The sequence below is a fragment of the Rhinoderma darwinii genome, chromosome 2, assembly GCF_050947455.1.
Source record: "Rhinoderma darwinii isolate aRhiDar2 chromosome 2, aRhiDar2.hap1, whole genome shotgun sequence".
Taxonomy (NCBI): Eukaryota; Metazoa; Chordata; class Amphibia; order Anura; family Rhinodermatidae; genus Rhinoderma; species Rhinoderma darwinii.
In genome coordinates this window covers 300602122-300623604 of record NC_134688.1, presented here as the reverse complement: position 1 = coordinate 300623604, position 21483 = coordinate 300602122, and the positions used below count along the sequence as shown (strand labels likewise).

Here is a 21483-nt window from a genome sequence, read left to right as displayed (position 1 = left end):
TACCGGCGTTTGAGCAATTTTTATGGAGCAATTTTTTACATTACTTTAGGGGGATTTGAACAAGTGATCGTTGGATCACATGCACAATATATTGCAATACTTCTGTATTACAGTAAATAGTGGTTTTACCCGTTCAGCTGGCAAGGGCTTATTAGTGGCACAAGGATGGCCTCCAGAATTTGGAGTTCGTGTAGTATTGCGATACTCAATACCAAAACGGTACTTTGCCAGCAATAATAATTAAAAAAAATGCCTGACATTTAAAGAGGCTCTGTCACCAGATTTTGCAACCCCTATCTGCTATTGCAGCAGATCGGCGCTGCAATGTAGATTACAGTAACGTTTTTATTTTTAAAAACCAGCATTTTTGGCCAAGTTATGACCATTTTCGTATTTATGCAAATGAGGCTTGCAAAAGTACAACTGGGCGTGTTTAAAAGTAAAAGTCCAACTGGGCGTGTATTATGTGCGTACATCGGGGCGTGTTTACTACTTTTACTAGCTGGGCGTTCTGATGAGACGTATCATCCACTTCTCTTCAGAACGCCCAGCTTCTGGCAGTGCAGACACAGCCGTGTTCTCCAGAGATCACGCTGTGACGTCACTCACAGGTCCTGCATCGTGTCAGACGAGCGAGGACACATCGGCACCAGAGGCTACAGTTGATTCTGCAGCAGCATCGGCGTTTGCAGGTAAGTCGATGTAGCTACTTACCTGCAAATGCTGATGCTGCTGCAGAATCAACTGTAGCCTCTGGTGCCGATGTGGCCGACACGATGCAGGACCTGTGAGTGACATCACAGATCTGCACTGCCAGAAGCTGGGCGTTCTGAAGAGAAGTGGATGATACTTCTCATCAGAACGCCCAGCTAGTAAAAGTAGTAAACACGCCCCGATGTACGCACATAATACACGCCCAGTTGGACTTTTACTTTTCAACACGCCCAGTTGTACTTTTGCAAGCCTCATTTGCATAAATACGAAAATGGTCATAACTTGGCCAAAAATGCTCGTTTTTTAAAAATAAAAACGTTACTGTAATCTACATTGCAGCGCCGATCTGCTGCAATAGCAGATAGGGGTTGCAAAATCTGGTGACAGAGCCTCTTTAACTAACCCCATCATGTTCCTCACAGTCATAATGAACAACATTGGGTTAATGTGTGAGGTACATGATTGGGTTAATTACTATTCATGTGAGGCACAAGGAGGTTCAAAACTCATAATCACATTAATAAGTGAAAGAGAGCTTTTTTTTTTTTTAATATAACCCCGTAAACATTATAAATAACGCTATCAATTTGTTATTATGGTCGCGACAATACCGAATGTGTGTATTTTATGTATTGAGACTTATTTGAATGTATTTATTGTAAATTTTTTGTAAAAAATGTTTTGTTTTTTTTTAAATTTAAGATTACTTATTTTTTACTTTTTTTATTTTTAAACTTTAATGTACTGATTGTACACAGGCAGTTGTTAGGTCATACAGCAACGGGAAATATGGTCAGACAGCCCTGGGGTCCTGTAATGGACCCTGGGCTGTCTACCCATATATGGTATGTCCCTCGATCGAGTCACAGGGATTTCGTGTGACGCATCCCCCCCCCCCTTCTCGTGATGTGAAAAGGCCCTTACACAGCCGCAGCCCCGGTCTGACTACATTCTCTTGTTACAGTACTAAGCTAAGTATCGAAATACATGAATTAACGGTATTGAACCGTTTGAGGGTGCACCGTATCGAAACCGTATCACAATTTTGATGCATCGTGCAACCCTACTTCCAACTTTGTGGTAAGTTTGGTGAAGACCCTTTTCTGTTTCAGCATGACTGTGCCACAGTGCACAAAGCAAGGTCCAGGCATGGTTGGGTGAGTTTAGTGTGGTGCAATTTAAGTGGTCCGCACAGAGCCCTGACCTCAATCAAATAGAACACCATTGGGATGAATTGTGATAATGATTGCGAATGATACCTTCTTATCCAAAGTCTGTGTCTGACCTTTAGAAATGCTCTTTTGGCTGAATTGGCACAAATTCCTGTAGAAAGCCTTCCAAGAAGAGTGGAAGCTGTTTTAGCAGCAAAAGGTGCCCAGCTCTATATGAACACCCATGGTTGTGGAATGGGATATACAATTAGTTTATATAGGTGTTCTGGTCAGATGTTCACATGCTTTGGCCTTCATTTTCACCCATAAAGGCATTACAGATCCAGTTTTTGCCTTTTATTAATGCTAGGTAAATGTGCATATTTACCTTCTAATAGCGGGGTTAACACTCCAGGTTCACGCTGTCTTAGTGACTGTCACTCTCCTCATCGTTTTTGCTTTCCCACTGTAGTGTAGCTCATAGAGGGCCCCCCCTCTGCGATGCTTATATGCCCTAAAAGCGTATATGTACGGGGTTGTCTTCATGAGAACCCCTTTATGGGCAGTTTCACACAAGTGTAATACAGATGCATTTCTTCACCCGTTTAACAGCTGCCAATCCCAGCCTGACCACCAGTGTGATGCCACATCATAGGCGCACGTATTACGCTTGTGTATTATGCTTACAGAGTGTGGGATGTCCGCAAGAGCCCAGCATACACTTTGGCTAAAACATTTTCTCTGCAAATGCTGCTGTTCTTTCACATGTAGCATATTGTATTTTGATGTGGGATTTCACACAGTATTGCTTTTGTAGTGCCTTTTTTTTTTTTTTTTTTTTTTCCCTTCTCGCTCCCACACATTGGGCCAGTTTTACTAAGTTTTAAACAGTGTAAACTTAGGGTATGTTCACACGCCCTATTTACGGACGTAATCCATGCGTTTTACGCCTTGAATTACGCCCGACAATACGGCTCAAACGTCGGCAAACATCTGCCCATTCATTTGAAGGGGTTTTACGATGTACTGTGCCTGTCACTTCTTGGGACGTAATTGGAGCCATTTTCCATTGACTCCATAGAAAAACAGCTCCAATTACGTCCGTTATTGACGCCGCGAAAAACGCCTGCACATGCCATTACGTCTGAAATTCAGGAGCTGTTTTCGCCTGAAAACAGCTCCGTAATTTCAGGCGTATCGGACGCTGCCGTGTGAACATACCCTAAGAGCAAGCAGTCAGAAGATGTGCAAATTTATCCCGGTGGTGCATGTTGTATAATACATTTGGTGAATCTAGTTAGACTTGCTAGAAACATTTTGGTGCATTTAAAGCCACACAACCATTCTGGAACATATCCTTTTTTTTTTTTTTTTATAATTTTCTAGAGCGGTTCAAACCTCTCTTCTAAAAAGAAATTCGCCAAATTGTGGCAAATTTTTGGACACCATCTAAGCGCAGTAAATCTGCCTCAATGTCTTGTCTATCTAGCAAAATCCTCTCTCTTGGTCATCTTTTGTACTCTGACTACATTATGCTTGTAAGTATAGATAGATATATTGTATATATTTTTTTGCATATATTTCAGTTATTTAGTATTACTGCGGTGGACGTTCTATTTCCCCTTATTTTCTTTGATCTGTTTCTCTTTATTTTGCACATTGTTGTTTCATAATTATTTCAGAAACTAGGGGCTGAGCCAGCTATTCCGCTCCGAGAAATAAAATACTTAGGCCTCATGCACACGAATGTATTTTTGTCCTCCCGTAAATACTGGTGTAAATACGGGTCATTGGTCACACGTATTCGACCCATATTGCACCAGTATTTACGGGCACGTTTTCGCTGCAAAATTGCACTGCAGTAATCTGCAGCCCCTTCTCTCTATCCTGCACTGATAGAGAGAAGGGACAGCCCTTTCCGTAATAAAAGTAAAAGAAATTCATACTTACACGGCCGTTGCCTTGGTGACGCGTCCCTCTCGTCATCCAGTCCGACCTCCCTGGATGACGCGGCAGTCTGTGATTGGATTGTGATTGGCTGCAGCAGTCACATGGGCTGTAACGTCATCCCAGGAGGTTGGACTGGAGGAAGAAGCAGGGAGTTCTGGGTAAGTATGAACGTCTTCTTCTCTTTTTTTTTTTTTTTTTTTACATGTTGATGTATATTGTGATCGGAAGTCACTGTCCTGGGTGCTGAAACAGTTACTGCCGATCGTTTAACTCTTTCAGCACCCTGGACAGTGACTATTTACTGACGTCGCCTAGCAACACTCCCGTAATTACGGGTGCACACATGTAGTCACCCGTAATTACGGGAGCCCCATTGACTTCTATGGGCCTGCCCGTGCCGTTATTACGGCCTGAAACAGGACATGTTCTATATTTTTCAACGGCACGGGCACCTTCCCGTAAGCATACGGGGAGGTACCCGTGGCCAATAGAAGTCCATGGGCCCGTAAAAACGTGCTGTAATTACGGGCGTTTTTACGTTCGTGTGCATGGGGCCTTATTGTGAGACCTACACAAAGCAGAAAAATAAAGTAACAAATATGATATTTTCTGTAAATGCAAACTGATGTCTGAAAGGATAACCCACAGTAATTGATTTTTCTTGCACTATGCTTGATAATGCTTTAACATTACTCTAATGTTTTGTGTTTCTTTAAGAAGCCACCCTGCAGGAAAAATGGAGGAAGCTACACCTAACTTAAAAATTGTGGATTTGAATCACCATTCCCGCTTCATTATTGGGTCTGTATCAGAGGACAACTCAGAGGATGAAATTAGCTCAATGGTTAAAGTTGATCTTGTAGAAGACCGGGAACAATCTTCATCCCCGGCTTCTATATCCTCCGACACCCTTTCTGACATGGGATTATCAAGCTATCAAGAAAACCTTGCGTTGCAAATGCGGTATGTTTACTCCTTTTGCTACTTTTTCTTTCAGTTATGAGCACATTGGCAGCGTAACACTTTTGAGGTTAAGGTTGTGAACTCTGCAGATTGCTAGAACGAAGTGCCAGGGCCGTTAGAAAAAGTGTCATTTTACTTTGCTCATTATAGTCAATGGCATGATTGGCCATTGACTATAATGAGCCGGCCATGTGGCCTCGAGAAATCCAATTGGAGACGAGGAGGCATGTTCGACAGGGAGCACAAAAGTTGGACTACCGCCAATTGGACATTTTTGGATATATCTTAGTGATCTGCTATCCATGTTTGTCCTGAAACCAGCTCTCCTAACCCTTTTCCGATCGAGATATATACATACATACATACATACATACATACATACATACATACATACATACACACACGATGCCAGGAGGGAAACTATGGAGCGGGCTCATGGCCTGGGCTGGCTTCATAAGTTGCGGATGTCAGCTGTATGTTACACTGCTCGTTTAACCCCTTCAATGTCGCGGTCATTACCAACCGTGGCAACTAAGCTATTAGAAAGAGGGGGTGACCCATTGCCACCCTCCCCAGCAATTGTGGGGTGCTGTTGGTTGTCATGGCAGCCTGGGGGCTTAATAGAAGTAAAAATCCGATATACTGCAGTAAATGGTACAATCGATCCAAAGATCACTAGTTCAAGTCCCTTAGGGGGACTAATAAAACTAAAATAGAGTTAAAAGCTATGTAAACCTTTTGAAATGTGTTTTTTTTTTTTTTTGTTATTATATAAAATGGTCAATCAGTGTGTTTTGTGCAACTTTATAATTTGTTTTTATTAAAAATTATTTTTACTTTTTGCGATGCAGCTGCTCTGCATACAGAATACAGAGCAGCTGTATCTCAAAAAGTAAAAATAATTTTTAATAAAAACTAATTATAAAGTTAAAACACACTGACTTTTTAAATATTTTTACAAAAAGCAAAATAGCTTTCAAAGGTTTACATGGCCTTCAAAGTATGTGTATGTATGTGTGTATATATATAACAAATCCCCTTTTCCCCAAAAGCTAGAATTGCTGTTTTTTGCTCACCTATTCTCACACAAAAAAGTTGAACAAAATGTGATCAAAAAAGTCTTCTGTATCCCAAAATGGTACCAATAAAAATGACAGCTCGGAAAAATAAAAGTTACAGCTTTTGGAAGGTGGGGAAGAAAAAATAAAAAACTGAAAAATGGCTGTAGATAGGATGCCTTTAAATTTCCAGTCCCAACTTTCCAAGAGATTCAGAGTTTGGCCTTGCAACTCACGCTTAGGGCTGGGTTTCAATTGGTTGGACACGCTGCGTAAAACTATGCAGCATGTCAGACCAAGAACCCGCAGGTAGTTCCGCCCCCCCCCCCGCCCCCCCCAAAAAACGCACCAAATTGTGGTGCTGGCTATCAGGCGGAATTAAAAAACAAGACAAAATAAAAATACTTGGCTGCTTGTTGCGGGTTTTATATCAACAACACAACAGAGGGGGTTAATTTTTTTTTTTATTCTTAGCTGCAAGTGGGTTGTCAGTCTGGTCACCAGTCTAGTCAACCCCGTGCAGGGAAACCAGGCAGTTTTCTGCACTGACTTTCCCCACTGCCGCCACCTAACTTGCTGTCTGCAGTTGCTGAGGGACTGGCAGTAACCCTACTATGTGTGTGGCTACTGAAGTGGTGACCCTGCGCACATCAAAAGAATTCGGAGGGTGAGTATGAAACCAACTCCCCCCGCCCTTACTTGAGACTCTGAGGCTTTATCAGGGGATATACCTTTTTAATGGGATGACATTCTATCTAAAGGAGGACTTGCTTTATTGGGGTAGTGAAGTTGATCTCTAGAGGACATACTTTTGGGGAAAAAAGTTGCCGGGGATTATGCATATATGCACAGAGTGCCGGCAAGAACAAGAGAAATAGGCAGCGCTCCAAGATGAAAATATCAAATAGATGGATTTATTCCCCCATATGTGCAATGAAGTAGTGCAACATTTCAGCTGCTTAATACAGCCTTTGTCAAGCTTGTCAATCTTTTCGATATTTTCAACTTGGAGTGCTGCCTCTTTCTCTTGTTCTCGTCTGCACACTGTGTCAAGTCGGATTCCTGGACACTTTTTGTTGTTTTGCTGTGCTGCACATACTCCTAAACCTTTGCATATATGTAACAGAATCCCCGGCTAGAGCGTTGCCGAAGCTCTGGCCCAGGATTTCACTCCTAGAGTGAGCCCCTGACATCACTATCCATATATGGACCGTGATGTCAGGAGCTCCTCTAGGAGAGTAATCCCTGGCCAGAGCGTCGGCAACGCTCTGGCTGGGGATTCCACTTCTAGAGGGAGCCCAATGCTGCTATCTACAAGGGGTTGTGTGTGGCACTATTTACAAGTGGGCTATGTGGCATTATTTATAGAGGGCACTGCATATATGGGGGCACAAACTGGGGGCCTAACTTTTATATGGGGTGCAAACTTCAGTTTTCTGCTTTACTGCTGCCGTGAGTATCCCTGCAAAGGGGCCCACTAAGTTTGTGTTGCCCAAGAGCCCACATAAACCTGGAGCCGGCCCTCATCCCCTGAATGGGCAAAGTCCTTTTCTCAGGCCTTATGTGACCTTTCTAGACCCAAGAAATAGATGCGTCTTTGAAGCGCTTACCTTCCTAAATAGTGGCCGAAATTAAGGCCTCCTCCTTCCCCTTCCTTGGATAATACGGTCTACCTCTCGTGGTAGATCACATAAGAGGCACAGAAGCACCAGGAACAAGACCCTCTCCTCCTCAGGTTCCCTATTCGAGTCCTCAATGGAGAAGCGGCTTCCAATCAGGATCAGTCTCTTTCCTTCAGTGTATCCTCTGATTCAGGGTCAGAACAGGGCTCTCAATTGACAGCTGCCATAGCGAGTTTGAGGATTTAATAGCCAAAGAATGCAAACAACCTGACAGGCGCATGGCTGTTTCAAAATGCATTAATACTCTGTTTCCTTTCCAGGAGGAAAATGGTCTGTTTCCCCCTCTGTAGATCCGCCTATATCACGGCTGTCAAAGACCATAACTGTCCAACTGTCGGATGCAGCATCACTCTCAGTGACCCCCTTGACAAGAATTTGGGTTCCCAAAACAAGCAGAATATGGCCGATTTTGCTTTTTAAGTTATCCACGCTTCAAAGTTGTTGTTTTTTTTTTTTTTTTGAGGCCCCCCCTTCAGTCATCTAGCTCTAAAGGGGTTTTCCGAGTTAAAATATTTATTATTATTTAAAAAATGTACCAATGTAGGAGGGATGCAAAAAAAGGGGGGGAAAAAAAGCCATTGCTCACTTCAAGAATTCCCGTTGGTCCAGCGCCATGTAATTGCTGCAGCCAAGCACTGGCCTCAGCGATCCTGTGCCGTATACCCACTGAGACCTGTGATTGGCTGCAGCGATCATGTGGGTATACAAGCATATCATCGCTGCAGCTATGTAAATACACAGTGGCTGGGAGGAACGGAAGCGGTGGTGCTGGAACGACACAGATCCTTGAGGTGATCCATGTCATATTTTAATTTTTTTTTGCTTCCCTCCTATGGTGGCCAATCTTTATAATAACTCTGAAAACGCCTTTAATGTCCATGCATCGATTAATTTAAATGCCATTCGGCGTTCCATTCTGAACCAGTTATCCAGACTATGTTGAAGGCCTAGAGAACGTCAATCAGCCAAGTGTACCACCGTACGAGGAAGGCTTATGCCTGCTGGTATGAACCGCGTAGTTTCTATCTAATGGTATGTTCGACACCTAGAATCCTGTCCTTTCTACAATAAGGTTCTGAACAGGGACTGTCTTCCCTTAAGGGTCAGGTCTCTGTTCTGTCCATCCTTTTTCAGCGAACTTTTTTTGTTCTCCGGTGAAGACTTTCTAGCAAGGGTTGGCTCAAGCGGTCTCATTTCAGACATCCCACTGAGCCTTGGGATCTTAATTTGGTCCTGGTTTCCCTTTTTAGATGGCTCCCTTTGAGCCCTTGAGGGATGTTTTCCTTTGTCACATTTCCTGAAAGATTGCTTTACTGATGGCTATTGCCTCCATCAGATGGGTTTCAGAACTGGCTGCCGCCATGAAGTCTTCCTTTTTTTCATTACGGGTAGGTAGGGTTCTACCTTTCACGTCATTTCTCCCAAAGCTGGTCTCTGCCTTTCATATCAATAGGGAGGACAATCTATCCTTTTTCTGCCCCTCCCCATATTGTCTTGATGTAGTAAGAGCAGTCTGCATGTATCTGACTTTAAGTGCCACTCAAGGGATTGCCGGTGTCCAAGATCACCATTGCATGTTGGATCCGCTCTGTGAATTCGGAAGCCTTTCGGTCCAAGTGTAAAATTTCTCCCCTTCGGGTCACTGCCTATACTGCAAGGGCTGTTTTATGTTTTCTGGGTAATCGGGCATCAAGCTTTAGTTGCTTAGGTATGCAAGGCTGCTACCTGGGCTTCGGTGCACACCTCCACCGAATTTTACCAGATTCATTCTTTTGAACTCCTCTGATGCCAGTCTCTGTCGCAAGGTCATGTAGGCAACTATTTCCTGGTGTCTTTGAAGTCCCATATGCAAGACTATGTAAAAGATGCCAGAAAAGAAAACTCCCAAAAAATCAAACCAAGTGCATGCTGTGTTGATCAAAACGTTATATCTGTAGACTTCCTGTAAACTAACATCTGGCCACAATGTCTTTAAGGCTCTGTTCACATATGAGTTGGGTCCCGTTCTGACGTTCCGTCTGAGGTTTCCGTCAGAACGGGACCCTGAGCAGACACAAACTGACACAGACGGAAGCCAGAGGTTTTCCGCTTCCATCACCATTGATTTCAATGGTGCCCGTGGTTTCCGTTTGCCTCTTTTATGCACCGGACCTGTCGTTTTGCCCGAAGCAATAGCGGAGTCGACTACGCTATTGCTTACCATTGAAATCAATGGTGATGGAAGCGGAAGCCTCTGGTTTAGTTTGTGTCTGCTCAGGGTCCCGTTCTGACGGAAACCTCAGACGGAACGTCAGAACGGGACCCCAACGCAGGTGTGAAGAGAGCCTAAAGGAAAGGTGTCACAAACTTTTTTTTCATTATTCATTTGATGTGTTTTAAGGACCTATTTTTATTAATTTTTTTTTTTAATTATTTTATTGTGTTCCCTAATGTAACTTTATTTCTGTGTTTTTTACTTTTGTGGGGGCAGCCATCTTTATTAGTATCTGTGTATGTGTTTCTGCACGACACATACACAGGTGCTACATGGTACACCTAAGGCATAGAATACTAGGGATGGAGTACCGACCCCATCTCCTAAGCTGGAGCCATTCTAGCTGTGAAATTCGCATACTCTGTGGCATGCACAGTTCACAGCGACCCTCGTTTCTAGTGGGGAAGACGGGCAACATTTTATTGGAGGAGCAGCAGCCCCTGCAGCCGTCGCAGGAGCGGTCGCCAATTCAAAGGAATTGCCGGGCCTTACCTGTTGTAAATGCAGGACCGCTCAGCAATTCATTTGAATTACCCTGTCCCCCCAGCGCTACCTAACCATTCAATGTGACCGGGGTTACTAGCAGTCCTATTGAAAGCCGGTCAGTGACATACTTTCAATGTGACCACTAGTAATTCCGGTCATATTGAACTGTCCATTCGTAAGAAAGTGATGGCCTATTCTCATGATAGACTATCAATATCTGAGCGGTGGGGATGCTACTCCAGGCACCCCGCTGATCAGCTGTTTTGAAGGGTGCGCAGTGCTTGTATGAGTGCTGCTTCCCCTTCGTTTCAACCTGCTGGTACTGTGAATCGCCGTCACGCTTGTAGCGGCAGTTCACAGTATTACAGCCTTCTCCCATTCTCTTGAATGGGAGAAGGCTGTAATACTGTGAACCCTCACTACAAGCGTGTCAGCGATTCACGGTACAAGCAAGAAATGAAGGGGAAGCAGCGCTCGTATGGGCACTACAGCTCTTTCAAAACAGTTGATCAGTGGGGGTGCCGTTATTCATACCTCCACCAATCAGATATTGTCCCAGCGTTAGCTTTTTCTGACGCACGGTAGCTCCAAGATGTGCCCGAATTCATATTTCTGGCACACGCCTAGGTCCTAGTTTGTTGACTTCTAGTTTTTATTGCGGCCCAGTGGAGAAGACAGAAGTCTGCTGTAGGTAAGTATGTTTGTTTTGTTTTTTTTTTGTTTTTTCATACTACCTAACTTTTTTTTGTTTTGTAGGTTCTGCTGGATCATTTGGACTATGTCGTAGATTTGTTGGATGACTACCATCTACTTATAATTTTTTTTTTCTTTAAACAAAGTTGCCAAATAGTGTTGTATGGGGAGTTCTTATTTCAATAAAAAATGTCTTCTTATGTCTCTGTGTTTTTTGTTTTTTTATTAGCGCCTTCGTAATGGCAGTTGTCTGTTTGACAACGTACATTACTAAGGCAGGGCTTAGAGTTAACCAGTAAAAAGGCTAGCACTAACCCCCACACTATTACCCTTGTACCCACTGCTGCTAGGGGTACTGGGAAGAGCTGGGTACGATCCAGTACCGACCATCTGGAGTGATGGATGGTCACTGGGGTGGCCGCAGGCTGATATTATGAGGCTGGGAAGTGGCAAAAACTGTGGCCCTGCCCACTTTTTTATTTATTTACTGGCTAATACGAAGCCCTGCCTTAGTAATGGATGTTGTCAAACAGACAATTGCCATTACTAAGGCGCTAATAAAGTTTACAAAAACAGAGACCTAAGGAAGCCTTTTTCTTATTGAAATAAAAACTCCACAACAAAAAAACTCCCTTTAATCATTAAAAAAAAAAAAAACGTAGATCATCGAAGCAAACGTAGATCCAACGAATCTATAACGTAGTCAAAACATTCCAACAAAAAAAATATAACGTTAGCAGTATGAAAAATCCAAAAACTTCTACTCACTCACAGCAGACTTTTGTTTTTCCCTCTACACCTCCATGACCGTACCACCAGGATGGATTCCCTGCCACCAAGGGACAGGAAACAGGAAGCAGTTTAAATTCCCCCGCCTCCTTACCCTCTCCAGTTGTTTCCTGTCCCTTGGGACACGGGATGCAAAACCTGTGCAGATCTCCGTGGGCGCAGTAGGTGTTTTTATAGCCGTCCCGGTCTCTTTTTCCCCTGGACGAACAAGCGGTGTCGCTTCAGGGAACCGGGCTCTGTGCGGCAGATGCCTCTCCAGATCCTTGGCATAAGACCTGCAGTGTGGGTAGCCTTGTGCTTCCGGACCTATCTCCTAACCTGGCAGCACTAGACTCAGGGATTTTCCTTGGGCAGGGAAATCCCTTACAGCACATGGAGCCAGCGTCTCTAGCATCCGGAAGTGCTTAGTGCGCATGCGTGCGTCTGAACCAGCTTCTTAAAGGTACAGAGGTTTCAAGATTTTTGGTGCCAGAATCTCTTTAAAGACCAGTACTGCTGGTTTGAGCTGGGTAGTAATTGTGAGTTATTTCAGGGTTGCTACTTGCTGAATTCAACAGAGATGTCCCATGCAGAGTCTGCTGACCCATCCAGAACCCCTCGCCCGGCAAGAATGTGGTTATATTTTTATATAACCCCCTCCGTCTGCAAGCGTTAAAATATTTGACTGAAAAAACTTTATATATGTTTATTTTTAAGGGAGGTAAAGAGGGAATTCAAAACATCCGACCTAATAAGTGTGGAATTTGCAAAAAAAAACTCTTCCTACCACACATAAGAAAGCCTTATGCCAAAGATGTTTGGAGAAGGATGTGAGTGAGGAATCCCCGTCCCTACTACAAAATATAAGAACCATGATATGGGAAAAGGTGGATACAGCGCTGTCTCCGAGCCGCCCACTGTCTCCTATGCCTTACACGTCTAGATCTATACCACAGGAGATGTCAGACTCTGATATCCATCAAGAAGAGCGGGAATTTGATTCTGACGATATGTCAGATGATAATAGTGGAAGACCTTTATTTTTGTCAGAAGACACAGATCAGCTTCTCAAAGCAATAAGGGCCACTATGAAGATTGGGGATCTCAAGGAGCCCAGGTCTGTACAGGATCAAATGTTTGAGGGACTCTACTCTTAAGAGGAGACGAGTTTTCCCAGTCCACAAAAATATTAAGAAATTGATTAAAAAAAGAGTGGACAGACCCTGAGAAAAGGCTATTTATTCCCAGAAACTTCAAGTGTAAATACCCATTTGCAGATGAAGATTCAAAGAAATGGGATAAAACCCCCAAAATTGATGCCTCGTTAGCAAGAATTTAAAAACGCACTTCCCTACCATTTGAGGACATGGGATTATTAAAAGACCCTATACATAAACAGGCATAGGGTATCCTTAAATGAACATTGGAGGCCAGCACAGCAGCTCTCAAACCAAGTATTGCTACGACGTGTATGGCAAGATCTTTAAAGATTTGGATGGAGCAACTAGAAGATCATCTAAGATCCAAAGCTCCAAGAGACCAGATTTTAGCCTCCATGCCAGTACTTCAGAGGACAGTGGATTTCATTTCTGCTGCATCGGCCGATTCTGTCAGGCTTAATGCTAGAACAGATGCCCTCACCAATTCTGCCAGATGAGCTATCTGGCTGCGTTCCTGGGCAGGAGACACGGCGCCCAAATCTAGGTTGTGTTCCATACCCTGTGAGGGTGATAGATTATTCGGCTCTGGACTAGAAGATATCATGGAGAACGCCTCAGACAGGAAAAAGGGGTTTCCTTCTGAAACCCGTTTTTTCCAGCAAAGACTGCCCTTTCGGAACCAGAGGAGAAACCCTCAGGAGGTTAAGAAGAGAGAGGGTAATCCAAGATGGCAAAATCAGGGGTAGAAATACAGAGGGTTTATGTTTAATTCCAACGCTAGAGAAGGCCCCTCCAGAAATGCGCAATGATGCCAGAGTGTTTGTGGGGGGCAGATTAAGATTCTTATCCCATACATGGTCAGGGATTTTTTCCAAGTTCATGAATATTGTATCTACTGGATACTTATCAACTGGAGTTCTGTTCCCTTCTCCCAGAGACTTTTGTATTAACACCGATTATTAATCCCATTTTCTCCTCAGCAGGAGTTGGAGAGAGAAATAGAAATCCTCCTGCAGAAACAGGTGGTGAGTCCAGTCCAGACTTCACAGCACAGCCAGGGTTATTATTCCCTATTTATTTCTAGTCCCCAAATGAAATCGGAGATCCAGAGTGATAATAAACCTGAAGCTTCTGAACAAACATATCCTGTTCAAGATGGAGGCGATTACTTCCACCATCAATCTGCTCAGACCCTTTTGCTTCATGGCCTCAATAGACCTACAGGATGCTTCCATTTATCAATACATCCAGACTGACAGATTTATGGTAACATTGAACTTCAGTTCCAGGCCCTCTTCTCTGCCCCCAGGATCTTCACCAAGATTATGGAGGAGGTCATGGCCTATCTTCATCAGAAAGAGATATAAATCTTCCCATACTTGGACAATCTATTAAAAACAGCAGAATCTCATCAAAGATTAATTTGCCATCTAAAGACGATGCAACAGCTTTTGTCATCCCTGCGCTGGCTGATCAACCTAGAGAAATCAAAGGTATTTCTAGGGATTCTCTTGGATTCTCAGGTCCAGACTTTGTTTCTTCCAAGGGACGAGAGAGATGCGCTAGTCCAGGCGGTCACTTCCTTTGTTTATGAAAACATTGGCTTCTATATATGAGATAATATCAGTGTTTGGGTTACTAACATCTTCCATTCCAGCAGTCAGATGGGCCCAGGCACACTCTAGAATTCTCCAGCACTTCCTTCTGTCATGCTGGGACAAGAAGCAGAAATCTCTTACCCTGAAAGGAATCCTCCTTTTGTGATTTAAACAATCTCTGATGTGGTGGATACAAAAAGGAAATTTATCAAGAGGTGTCACAGGGGTACACAGTAGTCATAACTACAGATGCCAGTCAGTCCAGATGGGGAGCCCATTCAGGTCAAAACATGGTCCAAGGATCATGGAACCTCTCTCTATCAAGAGCTTCATCAAACTTAAAAGAACTGTGGTCTGGGAAGCTTTGAAAGCCTTAGAAAGTCTACTAAAGGGCAAAGACATCCAGATATTTTCAGACAATGTCGCTACGGTAGCATACCTGAACAAACAAGGAGGAACGAAAAGCCGGCTCCTTTGTCAGGTATCGGAACAAATATTCATCTAGGCAGAGCAAAATGTATAGCAGTTAGAGACAGAACATCTAAGGTGTGTATAGGTTCAGACAGCACCAGATACGTGGAAGGATGGGGTTTTGCACGGATAGGGGCCCAACCCAAATATGAGTATACAAGAGTATCCAGCACACTAATTTTGAAACAAAGGTATTTTCATTTTGTTTTTAATGCCAGTGGCAGAGTGCGACAGTTCGGTCTAAGTGACCTTCATCAGGCACTGAGCCGTGCTTGAAAACTGCATAGACGAGCGCTAGTGGTGCTGATAGCCGCTGTGTCATGACACAGAGGCCAGCCGCTATCCGCACCACTAGTGCTCGTCTAAGCAGTTTTCCAGCACGGCTCCTTGCCTGATGAAGGTCACTTAGACTGAACCGTCGCACTCTGCCACTGGCATTAAAAACAAAATTAAAATACCTTTGTTTCAAAATTGGTGTGCCGGATACTCTTTTATATACATCTAAGGGGAACATGAAATCAGGTAGCAGACTACCTGAGCAGACAAACCTGGTTTCCGGGAGAGTGGTGTCTAAATCTGCAGATATTCAAAGCTCTTATCAGAAGATGGGGACAGCCGTTGATAGATCTGTTCGCAGACGGGAAGAACAGGAGGTTAATTAAGTTATTTTCCCTGTCCTACAAAGACAATCCATTAGGAGTAGATGCCCTGTCTCAATCTTGAAGGGGGCAAACTCCTATATGCCTTTCCTCCATTCCATCTCATCCCCAGGGTACTGGAAAAGGTGTTGGAGGAGAAAGTGAGGGTTATTCTAATCGTTCCATATTGGCCCAAGAGGTCATAGTTTCCACTATTGCTGAGGATGTCTCAAGAAGCCCCCTGGCATCTAACTCCCTGCTGGGACTTGCTGTTCCAGGGTCCAATCCATCACCCACAGGTGAACCAACTTCATTTTACAGCTTGGATGTTGAACAGAACATAGTGATGGATAAGGGCCTTTCAAAAAAAGTGGTGGATACATTATTTAAGAGCAGAAAAATGGCCACCTCCAAGATTTACCAGAGTTTGGAGAACCTTCCTCTCCTTCCTGAAGTGAACCTCTTAAACGGGTTCTTTTCTCCAACCCAGGTTATCCACTATCCTGGATTTTCTTCAGTCAGGTCTCGACTTATGCTTAAGAACCAGTACCTTGAAAGTCCATACTGCAGCACTTAGTGCCTTCCTGGATCAGAGGCTAGGAAACCATCCGTGGGTTAAGAGACTCTTCAGAGCAACTTCTCGTATGGCGGCTCCAATTGTTTCCAGAGTTCCTCCTTGAGATCTGAATTTCGTACTGACAGAGCTTACAAGACATCCTTTTTGAACCAATTCAGTATGCTTCCTTGAAATTCCTAACCCTGAAGACTGTTTTTCTTCTAGCAATAACGTCTGCTCGCAGAGTTTGAGAAATACAACCCTTCTCATCCTATTTGAACATCCTGGAAGATAGGATCATTCTAAAGCCCTTACCATATTTCCTTCCGAAAGTAGTATCCAGATTTAATTGTCCATAAGAGATTTCCCTTCCTTCTTTGTGCTCTTCCCCTAAGAATGAAAAGGAGGCGGAATTTCATACTTTGGATGTCAGAAGATGTATCCTCACCTATCTAGACAGAACAAAATCTTTCAGATGTCAGGAGCAATTGTCAACTTGGTTCCACAGCAAAAACCGAGGTCACAAGGCAAGCAAGATTTATATTTCAAGATGGATCAAGGAAGCGATCTCCCATTCCTAGAAAGTCATGGAGAAGTCGTCTCCTTTGCTGCTTAAAGCTCATTCAACCAGAGCTGTTTCTACCTCCTGGACTGAGAAGGCTTCTGCCTCAATCAAGCAGATCTGTAAAGCTGCGGCATGGTCTAGTCTAAATACTTTTTTCTTAAACGCTATAGATTGGATGTAATGTCCAACCAAGAACTTGGCTTTGGCCGCAAAGTTTTACAGGCCATTGTCCGTCCCCGTCCCCCCCGCCTCTTAGAAAAAAATCTATGTTAATCCTCCTGGTGGTGCTGTCGTTGAGGTGTAGAGGGAAAAATGATTATTACTTCCCGGTAATTTGACTTTCCTTTAACCTCAACGACAGCACCGTTTTTTTTCCCACCCTTTTCTATAAATTTATTTAAAGAATGTTAAGATTCTTAGCCAGCATATTATCAAGTCTCCGGGATTAACTGGAGAGGGTAAGGAGGAGGGGGGATTTAAGCAGTTTCCTGTCCCTTGGAGGTGGGGAATCCCTCCTGGTGGTGCTGTCGATTCCTTCATATAACTCTGCTATCTGTCAACGGAAAAATCATCAGCCAGATGGAAAAATGTTTTCCCATGTTAGGAGTACAATGAAAGCATTACCTGGTAATTAGACGTTACGTGATGGGAATTATTTTTTCCTGTCCTTTTTATTCTGCTACCCTGTCAATGTAAAAATCATCCGCCAGAGGGAAAAATGTATCCCTATGGTGAAGTAACACCTGGGAATTGGACTTGACGTGGAAACATTTTCCCTCTGTTAGGCGAAATTTCAGTGGACAAATAGCAGAGTTACTTGATGGGGATTTATTTTTCCCCTGTAATGTCTAATTACCAGGTAATTCTTTCATTGTACTCCTAACATGGAAAAACATTTTTCCCTCTGGCGGATGATTTTTTTCCGTTGACAGGTAGCAGAGTTTATATGGAGGAATCGACAGCACCACCAGTCAAGTGAAAAGTTATCCATCACAGGAACACCCCCTTGACTTTTTTATAGTTCTCAGCCTTTTGGTGTTTTCTGTAGCTGCTGCTGCCGCCGTGATCCGCACGTCCATTGTACAGTCACTCACAAAATGCTGCTGCACAGTGCGAGGCAATTTGAAGACTCCTGGTTAGTAGTCAGAAATAGGGAGGGATGATGAATGTAATCACTAATAGGGAGAGTGTCCCTGCCACATTTACAGCAACCGTGAGTCCGGTTGCTTTGCCTGATTCACCTTGCTGTAATTAAGGGAAGTGCTCCCTCCGGTGGCCACCATAGGGAAACATGACAAATTCCCACCTTGAAGAAAAAAAAAAAATCCGCCTAAAAGAAATCTAAAAAAATAAGTAAATTAAGAAAACAAATTTAAATCTATGACACATTCACAATTCATGACACATTCTCTTTAAATAAAAAAACCTAAAAATGCATTCAAAAACACCACTGAAAAAGCGGGTAAGCCAGCGTAAGACTCATTTATCAAACGCAAAAGTTAAAAAAAAATGTGCAAATTAGTAGTACAAATGTGCAGCTGTTCATAGCTGGCATAAAAAGAAATTCAAACAGTCAGACAATTCCAAGTGTGCCAGATTTATTAAGAGGTGTGTGACTTTTAATAAATTGAGCATAATTCTCGCCAACTACCCTCTTTCATTTAATTTGTGCAAAATACGGCATTATTCTAAAATGTGGGCATTGAGTCAGCAAAGGAATTCTGGAAAAATTTCAGTTCAGAAACCTGCAGAATTGTGAATACCGCTCTTGATTGTAGTAAAGGCTGTAACTCTCGATTAGTACAACATAACTAATGCAATGTATTTACAAGGTTACTTAACCCCTTAAGGACGCAGCCTTGTTTTGGCCTTAAGGCTCAGAGCCCATTTTTCAAATCTGACATATTTCACTTTATGTGGTAATAACGTCGGAATACTTAAACCTATCCAAGCGATTCTGAGATTTTTTTTCTCGTGACACATTGGGCTTTATGTTAGTGGTAAAATTTGGACGATATATTCAGTGTTTATTGTTGAAAAATTGCAAAATTTAGGGAAAATGTATAAAAAATAGAATTTTTCAGAATTTAAATGCATCTGCTTGTAAAACAGACGGTTATACCACCCAAAATAGTTACTAGTTCACATTTCCCATATGTCTACTTTAGATTGGCAACGTTTTTTGAACATTATTTTATTTTTCTTGGACGTTACAAGGCTTAGAACATACAGTCATTTCTCTTTTTTTTAAGAAAATGTCAAAAGCCTTTTTTTTAAGGTACCTCTTCAGTTCTGAAGTGGCTTTGAGGGGCCTATGTATTAGAAACCCTGATAAAACACCCCATTTTAAAAACTAGACCCCTCAAAGTATTCAAAACAGCATTTAGTAAGTTTTTTAACCCTTCAGGCATTTCACAGGAATTAAAGCAAAGTGGAGGTGAAATTTGCAATTTTCATTTTTCTTGCTGAATTTAAATTTTATTCAATTTTTTTGTGTAACACAGAAGGTTTTACCAGAGAAACACTACTAAATATGTATTGTCCAGATTCTGCAGTTTTTAGAAATGTCCCACATGTGGCTCTAGTGCGCTTGTGGACTTAAACACAAGCCCTAGAAGCAAAGAAGCACCTAGTGCATTTTGAGGCCCCTTTTTTATTAGAATATATTTTAGGCAGCATGCCAGGTTTGAAGAGGTGTTGAGGTGCCAAAACAGTAGGAATCCCCCAATAGTGACCCCATTTTGGAAACTACACCCCTCAAGGAATTAATTTATGGCTGTTGTTATCATTTTGACCACACAGTTTTTTCACAGCACCTATTTTAATTGGGCTGTGAAATGAAAAAATTATTTTTTCCAAGAAGATGGCATTTTTTATCAAAATGTCTTATTTTCACAGGGAACAAAATACCCAATTTTGTTGCCCAATTTGTCCTTAGTGCGGCAATACCCCATTTGTGGTGATAAACTGCCGTTTGGGCCCATGGGAGGGCTCAGAAGCAAAGGAGTGCTATGTGTTTGTTGGAGTCCAGATTTTGCTGGATTGGTTTTCGGGTGCCATGTCGCATTTGCAGAGCCCCAGAGGTATCAAAGCAATGGAAACCCACCAGAAGTGACCCCATTTTGGAAACTACACCCCTCAAGGAATTCATTTATGGGTGTTGTGACCATTTTGACCCCACAGTTTTTTCACAGAACTTATTTGAATTGGGCTGGGAATTAAAACAAAATTATTTTTTCCAATAATATGTAGTTTTGGCTGAAAATTTCTAATTTTCACAAGAAATAAAATACCCCATTCTGTTGCCCAATTTGTCCTTAGTGCGGCAATACCCCATTTGTGGTGATAAACGGCTGTTTGGGCCCATGGGAGGACTCAGAAGGAAAGGACCACCATTTGGCCTACTGGGGATTTTCTAGTGCGAAGTCATGTATGCAGAAGCCCCTGAGTTACCAGTACAGTTGAAACCCCCAAGAAGTGACCCCGTTTTAAAAACTACACCCTTGAGGCATTCATCTAGAGGTGTAGTGAGCATTTTGACCGGAGACATACACCCCATAAACTGTAATGTGGGTTCTCATGGGTACGTCAATACCCTACATGTGGCTGTAATCCGCTGCCTAGGCACGCAGCAGGGCTCAGAGGGGAAAGACGAGGGGGGATAAGCTGTGCGGAGTGCATCAGGGTAAGTAAAACTGGGGTAGATTAAAAATCATGGGATGTATGATAAATTTTGAAGCACTCTTTCATACGGAGCCTTAGTTTTTCGGGACATGTGTCACATTGATATATTGTGTCCTTCCTTATCCCGCTCTTATAGCAGACTTTGTACCTCTTTTGACTTTTTTCTTTCTTGCCAGTTTGGGGAACTTCTCCTGGAAAGTGTTGCCCTGGTACGATGCGTGTGGCCTCGCCTCTAGAAGTATTGGTTGCCCCCCCCCCCCCTTCTTGGTCCATAAAAATTAGTTTCTTCATAACCACCTCTTGAAATTCCAGGAAAGTTCCCGTCTGGCCTGTACATCGATGTAGCACGTACGCGTTGTACAATGCCATCTGTATGATGTGCCCGGCCAGCTTCTTATACCACACCGCATAGCGCTGTAGGGCTTCAGGGCTTGATCTGACAAGTCCACCCCTCTCATGTACCTAATAGTAGTCCAGGATGCAGTCTGGTTTGGGGCTCTCTGTACATGGGTACTGGTGTGACATCTCTCCTGTCCTTGTACTTGAAACACAATATGTTGCTGCTAGATTGTGCCCTGCTCTGACCCCTTCTGAGCGTTTGCCCTGCAGAGTCTTAGGGAGGCCTCTCAGATTTCTTCTAGCAGTGCCGCATGCCGCAGGACTTCTGGAAGCGAGGCAGTTGAAGAGAGGGACGCTGGTATAAAAATTATCCAGGTAGAGGTGGTAACCCTGGTCCAGCAGTGTGTGCACCAAATCCCACACAATTTTTGCATTAACTCCCAGTAAGGGGGGGGGGGGGCATTCTGGGGGCTGAATACTGGTGTCCTTCCCTTCATATATCCTAAATTTGTAGGTATACCCTGATGCACTCTCACACAGCTTATACATCTTCACGCCATACCTTTCCCTCTTACCCGGCAGGTACTGGCGGAATTGAACCCTCCCTTTAAAATGTACCAAGGACTCATCAATAGAAATACACTTCTCGGGGGTGTATGCTTGGGAAAACCGGGCACTGAAACGGTCTAATAGGGGTCTCCATTTATACAAACGGTCAAAACTGGGGTCATCTCGGGGTGGGCACTGCTCATT

General features: G+C 43.2%; 1 protein-coding gene across 3 annotated transcripts in view; it reads left to right on the top strand.

Annotated features, from left to right (window-relative positions):
• ACACA (acetyl-CoA carboxylase alpha) overlaps positions 1-21483 on the top strand; it is a 454335-nt gene that overhangs the window by 2126 nt on the left and 430726 nt on the right. For 2 of the 3 annotated variants that reach the window (XM_075853500.1, XM_075853502.1), the window contains exon 2: positions 4533-4778. In XM_075853500.1, the coding sequence (XP_075709615.1) occupies positions 4552-4778 (227 nt within the window). In that variant the 5' untranslated portion in view covers positions 4533-4551. The remainder of the gene's footprint in view (positions 1-4532; positions 4779-21483) is intronic. The other variant, XM_075853501.1, reaches the window with a different exon arrangement.